General features: G+C 46.6%; 1 protein-coding gene across 1 annotated transcript; it reads right to left on the bottom strand.

The window, feature by feature from the left end:
• Nucleotides 1–135: 135 nt before the first annotated feature.
• LOC103528016 (protein PET117 homolog, mitochondrial) lies at nt 136–7,107 on the bottom strand. The gene is made up of 2 exons (XM_030447770.1): nt 6,915–7,107; nt 136–303 (listed from the first exon to the last, which is right to left on the bottom strand). The coding sequence occupies exons 1-2, from the start codon at nt 7,008–7,010 to the stop codon at nt 154–156; spliced, it is 246 nt and encodes an 81-aa protein (XP_030303630.1). The 5' UTR covers nt 7,011–7,107; the 3' UTR covers nt 136–153.
• Between the last annotated feature and the right edge of the window lie 1,894 nt (nt 7,108–9,001).

The following is a 9,001-nucleotide window of genomic DNA, read 5'->3' as shown; positions in this document are numbered from 1 at the left end:
TGGTGTCTGCCCTATAGCTTTGAGGACTGGATAATAACCTACACAAAAGAGTCTTTCACAGATTACTTCTGTTTGCTGAAATGCTTGCAAGTACTTAAATATCAGTGATCTCCAAATGTCTTTAATCAAACCTCTAATGACTCAGGTCTGTGCCTAAGATTGCTGGGACCCTTTTCTCATTAGCTCTTTGTCTCTTTCTTCCATAAGCTGCTTTGTCAATGCAATTTGCTCTTCTAGCAGGCGAATATTCTCCTTTTTCTGATTTTGACGCTCAAGGTCTCTGAGAACTCCACTGTACAGCCTCTGAAAACACAAGGGACAGGTTTTATCACAGCCTTTTGGATGATGAATGTGATTAACTCCCACCCAGACTCTAATTCCTCTTGTAGTGCTGTTCACCACGTTTGCAAATGCCACCACCCGTAGCCACATGGTTTGAATCTAAAACTACAGGAGCTGATAGCCAATATTGATAAGGTAAAACACTACTACACCAAAAAGTGCTTCATTTATAATCACTCCAGATGGGTGAGTTTACTAAGCAGTATAACTACTGAGCAAATGCTATGCACCCATTAATTCCCATGCCATGCAGAACGGACACAATCTAGCAAATTCTGTTACCTCTGCTCTAAATCTTTACCGAATTAAAGTAATCTTCCCAAAACTTCTGCTTGGTGGAAAATTTGAAACGATTTTAAGAAAAACTACCTTGTGTCTTTATTGGCTTATTTGTGCTCGTCTTACTCTTAAAAAAATACTTTATAAGCTCTTGTTGCAAGGCTGATAAAAGTCCCACGGATGGCTTGTGACAAGCTCTTGAAAAACCAAGGCACTTCATTCAAAAAATATCCCTTTTACCTAAAACATTCATTATAAATAGCATGTGCAACATAAACCAGCAGTTTTCAAACTGGTGAGTAAACCTCTCCATGGGTGTAAAAAGCCTTAAGAAAACCCAGTTGCTCTTTGTTTCCTTCATAGGCTTTTTTATTTCTCTCTGCTACTTGGATACTTTTGTTTGTTTGTTTGTTTGTCTTTTCACAGTGCTAATTGGTGGAAACTCCTAACCTTGACTTCTCAGCAGGGAAATGCAAAATAACAGAAACCAAAACTGATGAGACAGATCGAGGTGGGGAAGAGGAGGGGGGAGACTAGCTGGGAACCACAGGAACAATTAAGGCAAAATAGCAATGTGAGTGGAAAGGTGATGAGATTAGACAGGGGATGGAGGAGATGGACACTAAACAGGCAAATGGGGACCACATAGAAGCCCAGCAAATTCAACAGAGCAAAGCTGGTGCTGCTGCTGCATCCAGCCCCCACTGCTCATCTCATCCCAGGGTCAGACGGCTCAGCCAGCAGAAAACAGCTCTCTGTTTTGTTTTATTTTGTTTTGTTTTCCTTCAGAAAGCAAGTCATAGTCTGCTGATTTAACTCCCTGAGCATGGCTAACCAAAGACAAGTACCAGCACAAAGGAGAACATGGGATGCCCAGCCCACTTCAGTAGTTTAGCTTCAACTCCTAAGACAGCTCATAAGCTTTGAGATATTCAGAAATTTACTATATTTCAAAGCAACAGTCATAAACTTATCAGAAAATACAATACGTGAGGACAGCAATACTATAAATTAACAAAAACATGAAATGACTGTTGAGAGCCCACCATGGCTTACATCTAAAGCAAGCTGTGCAATTGCAGTCATATTTTAGCCTAGCTAAAGATGAGAATTATCCACCTGTCTAATTGAACCACTCCTGCTCACTTAGGAATGAGAAAGCTTCAAAGGTACCAAGGTTAGCCACTAGACAGTGGAGAAATTATTAATAGATTATTTAACCTAATGGCAAAAAAATACAATTAATTAATTTGACCAGTTTGAATGATGTCAAAGTGCACCTACAAAGAGTTTACTTGAAAGCTGGCACTAAAGGCCCTTTAAAAGATGTTTGTGATTATTATTTGACAAGATCTCACAGGGCTTACTCCTCATCTAGCATGTCAATAACTGTACATTTCAAAGACATTTTTTCTCCTCTTAAGATTAAAATAGGTATTTTTAAAAAATGAATACTATAACTTGTTAAGAAACTGCACAAACACGTCAGCCAATAATTAAAACTTTATCTGGAAATTAATCTAATACAAACAGCTCCTTCTCATCAATTTTCATCAACTGAACTCAAGTTAAAAATTAATAACCGCTAAAGACACAGTTTATAAACTTATTACTTCATTACTATTAGTTAATAACACTGAGAAAAAGCTCTGAGGAGATACAATGCCATTGAATAATTACATCAAGATCATTATTTTTCTGTCACAAAATACAGCTATTCTGCAATCTTTCAGATGGTGTGTTTACTTTGAAAATGCAGTTTGCAACAGACACATTTAATATTTGAGTGTCACAAGTGACACAAAACTACAAAAGTTAATCTTCTTGCCTTCCTCTATTCTCAGAAGTTATGCCTGCTTGTCATTTGCAGCTGTTTAGATAAATGCGTGCACATTCAAATCACTTTGAGCCTGACACACCAATCTATAAATGTCAAAAGTTTATTAATCTGCATAAAGAGAAACCATTGTTTGAACCACTGAATATCCATTTTACTTATTTCCATAACATTATCCATATAACTGGGTCCCTGAAACCTGAAGCCATTATTCTCTAACTTGAAGATGAAGAATTATAAAGAGAACATCTCAGATTTCATTTAAAAAAAAATAAGCTTTAAGCCTTGGTGCTTCTTAATAGCAATTTAAAATTAAGTTAAACTGGCTGCTGGAAAAAAAGAACAGAACATTTTGGCTTCACTTCTGCTTAGCGTCTTGAGGAATGCTAATGTCCCTGCAAACATACACAGCTTAGCACCAAATGCAGTTTTTGGAGGGAGTCCTTCTAATTCCAGAGGACTGGTTTGCAAACCCATCCTCATATGTACAGGTCAGGCACCTCTAAAGTCATAGAATCATAGGATGGTTTGGATTGGAAGTGACCCTAAAGATAATTTAGTTCCATCCTTCCTGCCATGGGCTGGGACACTTTACCACTAGGTCACATTTCTTAAGGCCCCGTCCAACCTTGCCTTGAACACTTCCATGGAGGGGGAATCCACAACTTCCCAGGGTACCCTGTTCCAGTGTCTTACCACCCTCACAATAAATAATTTCCTCTTAATAGCTAATCTAAATCTTCCCTCTTCAAGTTTTAAATCATTGCCCCTTGTCCTCTCACAACATACCTGTGCCAAAAGCCCTACCCCAGCTTTCTTGTAGGCCCCCTTCAGGTATTGGAAAGCTTCTATAAGGTCACCTCAGAGCCTCCTATTCTCTAAGCTGAGCAACCCCAGCCTCCTCTGCCTATCTTCATAGGGGAGATGCTTCAATCCTCTGATCATTTTTCTGGTGCTCCTCTGGACATGCTCAAGGAGCTCGATGTCCTTCTGATGTTTGGAACTCCAGAACTGGACCCAGTAGGACACAGGAGTTCCCTAGGCTGAGTTCACAGGCTGTGCTCATGTCTGGGTATTAGGAAGGACAGCAAAGAATAAACACTGGATCTGTCCCCCAGAACCCCTCAAAGGTTTTGTCAGTGACTAACTTTAGTGCCTCCACCTCAAAGAGCATGTGACTAAACTGCCTTTCTGCCATTACCTGACAGCAGTGACACTGATTCCCTCCACAACGATGGCTGCTTTCATTTGTGGAAAAGTAAGTTTAAACAGGCTCACAGGGAGGAAGATGTTCACTGCTGTCTTATTTGGGAAGATCTCCCCAGGAAGAAGCTTGCTGCAACAGAAGCAACACAATATTACTTTGCAAACCAAGAAACAGCTACAGCATAGAGCAACAGGAACAGGCAAAGGGTGGCAAGTCCCCATTTTCATCCTGGTATAATTAGAAACACGTGAAGCAACCAGAGGACACATCAATACCTTGGCTGATCCACCATTCCTTTTACTAAGAGACATATTTCACACACTGGTAGAAAGGTGTACTGTAAATGTGCAGTTTTGCCCTTAATTTACAATGCAGTCTGAGGGACTGCTGTCTTGCTCAGTGCTCAGTATGGATCCTGACCAGGTACTCAGTGCTTAGTTTCACATTCCTTGTTCAGCCTTAGGCATTACTTACTTCATGATGCACAGACTGTTGGCATTACTCACTTACCTGTAGACTGTTTCATGCCTGTTACCCCTATAGAATATCAACATTTTGTAAACATTCATTTATTTACAGTCTTGCTATTGGATGAAGGAGAGATATTAGCCAGAGATTAAAGTAAAAAAACATTAATTAAGTATAGGTGTCTCACAAAAACACCCACAGGTAATTTTTTTTTCAAAGCATGTGTTGTCCTATAGCTTGAAATACAGCTCCCATTTATTTCAGTTGTAGTTTAGGAGCATTTAGCACATACTCCAGACAGACCTTCAGTGGTTCAAGGCAGGCATACTTAATTATCTAGCAACTACCCACAAAAATCTGAATTTAAATGATCTACCCAGCACATATGTTGGCTCTAGCAAACACAGAGCCATTACCCAATGCCACTCCAAGAGATGACCCTTCATTTTCTTGCAACTGCCTGTGCCATGCACCGCTCTTTCCTCACACAAATCAGACTCATCCTCCAGGTCCATCATTCTGAAGCATTGACAATCTCTTGAGGGGAAAAAACCACAAACCTGTCATTACAGACTGCATCATAAAACCCATGCAACAGGCATCTGGGAATGGACAAGCAATTTGAACTCTGAGGCTTTGTAACTTCTGACTGCTTCAGATCTTTAACAACAGACATTTAACATAAGCCCTTTTGAGTGTGTGTGCATTTTCTAGATTCTTTTTGTAAATAAGGGAGAAAAAATTAAATGTATGCCCTCCTTATCAGCACCCATTTGGCTCATCAGCAGGGTCTAAACCTGCACATTCGTTGCCCAAGCTTGTCACATGCAATGCATCCATTCTGCAAGCACATGACTTTTAGTCCTGGATAGGATTTCTTTGTATAGGGACTTGCCACCATCTGACATGACACTTTTGGCTGTGGGACTCTCCTGCATGTAGGATGCTTGCCAGGATTACTGTATTTTGTAAATGCAGCGGAGAAAACTTCCCTGTTTAATTATCACATGGTATTTTAGTTTACTTACACTCTGCCTGTCCTGTCAGAACAAGAAGAGAGCCAGGGCTGACTGCATGGCACAGAATAGTGCTGCTTGCCCTACTAATGGAGGCATTTGAGAAGCTGAGGAAAGGCAGAGCAGATGCCCAGCCAGAGAGACAAACACCAGTGGGACAGCATGGCCAGACAGGGAAGAGCCCAGGGAATGGTGCCAGGGTGGTACCCCTGGGCCCTGAGTGTGCAGAATTATGGAATCATAGAATTGTTTTGGTTGGAAAAGACCTTTAAGATTATCAAGTCCAACAGCTAACACAGCAATGCTAAGTCCTCCACTAAAAAGGGTCCCTAAAAACAAATCTACCCATCTTTTAAATACCTCTAGAGATGGTGACTTGACCACTTCCCTGGGCAACATTTTCCAGTGCCTGACAACTCCCTTCAGTGAAGAGGTATTTTTCTAATATCCAGTCAAAACTTCCTCTAGCACAACTTGAGGCCATTTCCTCTCATTCTAGTCCTTGTTACTTGGGAGAGGTGACTGACTCCCACCTCACTGCAACCTCCTTTCAGGTAGTTGTAGAGAGCATTAAGGTCTCCCTGGAGACTCCTTTTTCCCAGCTGCCGCAGCTGTTCTTTTTTAAGACTTGTGCTCTAGACCCTTCACTAACTTCATTGCCTTGCTTTGGACACACTCCAGCACTTCAATGTCCTTCTTGTAGTGAGGGGCCCAAAACTGAACACAGCATTTGAGGTACAACATCACCAGCGACAAGTATAGGGGGACAGTCATTCCCTGCTCCTGCTGACCACCCTATTCCTGACACAAGCCAGATCCTGAATTTCACACAACTGGCCCTGGCCCATCCAGCCAGCCTGTTCAGATTCCCCTACAGAGGATTCCTGCTCTCAGGCAGATCAACACTCCAGCCCAACTTGGTGTCATCTCCAACCTTACTAAGGGTGCACTCAATCCCCTCATTCAGATAAAGATTTCAAACAGAACTGGTCTCAGAACTGAGCCCTGGGGAACACTGGTTGTGACTGGCCACCAACTGCATTTAACTCCATGCACCACGAACTCTTTGGGCCTGTTTTTTTACCCAGTGAAGTGTTCACCCATCCAAGCCATGAACTTGAGGTTTCTCCAGGAGAATATTGTGGGAAACTGACAACATCCAGGACTACATCCTTCCAGCATGGTAACACCACCAGTTACTGGAGAGGATGGGGCAGCCACCTCCACTGAGCCTGTGGAGCCTCACCTTGGAACTCCTACCTGCTGCCTGCCCGGGGTAGGCGAGACAAGAGAGTGGGTGCAGGCCTGTGTGCACGGGGGATGCCAAGGCCGGAAAAGCTGGGGAAGGGATGGTGAGAGAAGCGCGAGGGCAGCACAGGGGAGGCAGCAGGCAGGTCCCTTGGCCGCAGAAGGTGACAGGACGCTGGGGGCCCGGCTCCGTGCCGGGCACAGGAAGCCTGTCCTCGGGTGCTGGCAGGGGCAGGGAGCTGCAGGCTGGGGGGGCAGGTGATAACGAGGGGAGGGGGGGGCAGGCAGGAAGCAAAAGACCCGTGGGGAGGGAGCGGAGCAGGGGGTGTGCCCAGGCCGTGTGCGAGGCCCTATCCTGATCCCTCAGGAGAGGTCCGCAGGCGCGGGGCGGGTCCCTCCCTGCCGGTGGGCGGGGCGGCGTTCGCAGGGGCCGCTGTAGGGGCGGCGGGGCGGGTTCCGGCTCGCTCACTCCCCCCCCCCCTCCTCCCTTCACCCCCTTCCGCGGCGAGACACTCACCTCCCGCTCCCGCCTCTGCTGGATGTGCACGGCCACCACTGTGGCGGCGGAGAGCAGCACGGAGGCGGCCAGCACCGCCCGGGAGCTCCTCGACATGGCCGGCGGCGGCGGGGCGGGCGGCGCGTGCCGGAGCCGCCTGCTCGCTGCTGGGGGAGGAGAAGCGGAGGGGGGGGGGAGGGCGGGAGAGGGGAAGAGGCGCGTCCCGCCCCCAGCCGAGCGCCGAGCGCGTCGAGACAGACCAGACCAACAGACCGCCGATGCGGGGCCGGGCCCTGCCGCGCCCCAAGCGAGAGGCGGGGGGAGAGCGGTCCTCACCGCCTGCCCTGCGCGAAGGGCGGTTCCGGGCTTCCCCGGGGTGCGCTGCCGGGGATGGAAGGAGCCTTCGCGCCTGATGGGTCATCCCCTGGATCGCTTCGGGGAGCGCGCCGCCGCCTCGGCCTTGTGGTGGTGGGAGGAGGGCGGGAGCGGTGTCCTGCAGCCGGTGCTCGCCGGGCATCAGCCTTGCTGGCTGCCCCCAGCTCTGCGGCCCGAACTGCTGCTGCTGCGGGGGGGGGGAAGGGGGGGCAGCGTTCCCCCGCCGTGACCGGGTTCTTGGCGCCCGTCTGACCAGGACCGCCGAAAAAGGCATTGAGGGCGTTACCGGGTAGAGCTCCCCCGCAGAAGGGAGGGTCTCGGCGGGCCCGGTGCTCCCCTGGCGTTTCCGGAGCTTCCTAGCGGCGTGTGCTTGAGTTTCCAGTGCGGCTTCAAGTCTGAAAAACAGAACAAAACAAACAAACAAACAAGAGTTTTAGGCTGAGTCCGAGATAGTCTTTTGCTTTTATTGCACGAAGACCTCTTCTGCACGAAGACCACTTTGCACTTTCCTTGCTCAGAAAAGCCAAATTGGATAGGACAAGCAGCTGGAGAAAACAGCTCTTCAATTGTTTGGTTTCTAATTGTTCACTGTGTGGCCTTCGGCCTTATGTCTGCCAGTTTTTAGTGCTATGAAGACAACATCATTACTCTCCCTGGGGGCTGTTCTCTGGCATGTCCTCACTATAATATTGGACTGCTTTACAAACAGGAAAATTTATGTTTCCAGTGCTCCCGTTTGAGGACTTGATAGTATCATGAATGACTGATCCACCAAGTTAAGGTGTGCCTGAGATAAAGGACTTCAGCCTTTCAGGGCACTTCTGCCCTGTAATATTTTAAAGCAAAGTGCCCCCTGGCTGCTGTTGGGCAGACAGAGCTCTTGGCAGTCATGCTCCCCAAAACCGGGGTGCTTTTCATTTGTCGCTATCTGCTCTGCTACCACCAAAATAAGCACACCAAATACTCAGAAGAGTGACTCTTGCAAATGTATCAAACAAAAGGGTGTCTAGTGGGGAGGTGGGATATACCTCGAGGTCTATAAAACCCTGAAGGAGGTCAAGGAACCATCATTTACCATCTTCCACAGTCCAGTGGGTATGTGGGTGGTGAGGTTAAACCAAGGAAAAAGAAGCTCACAGCATGTGCAAGTGAGTAGTGGAAGCCATCGGCCTCAGTATTGAGGAAGCTGAGCTTGCAGACCCAGAAAGAAACAGACCAAACTCCTGAAGCACCCTTGGATGCTGCTTTTTGGCTCATAAGCTGCTCAAACCACAAATTAATGGGAAAGTGGGAGGTTTGTTGTGAAAGGTGTAGGCTTAATCTTGACTCTTTCCTGTACTTTTTTCTCCACAGCCCACTGCTGGGCACAGTGGTGGGGCACAAAGAGCCTCAACCTCAGCAAGCACAGCAGTCCCTGTATCAAAACCAGCCTCCAGTATTTTCAGATAGAGCACTGAAGACTGACTGAGGTTTTGCTGCAAGGGGACAGCCAAGTTCCATTCCCCAGCCCTGTCCAGAGTGGAAGAGGAAAACCAAACATGTGAAGCCAATCCCTCCTTATTATAATCTTTTTCATCAGCCTGCCAAATGAATGTGATTAAAATGAAAGGTGAAATTAGTGGGAATGATAATATTTCAATTGAGTCTAATAGTTTTGCTCACATCAGTGTGTTTACTGTTATTAAAACATAGGCATAAGTGCTTGTAATGTGGCCAAGGCCACCGGGGTGCCA

The sequence above is a fragment of the Calypte anna genome, chromosome 3 (assembly GCF_003957555.1).
Source record: "Calypte anna isolate BGI_N300 chromosome 3, bCalAnn1_v1.p, whole genome shotgun sequence".
Taxonomy (NCBI): Eukaryota; Metazoa; Chordata; class Aves; order Apodiformes; family Trochilidae; genus Calypte; species Calypte anna.
The sequence above is the reverse complement of the archived record's forward strand: the minus strand, read 5'-3'. Positions and strand labels throughout refer to the sequence as shown.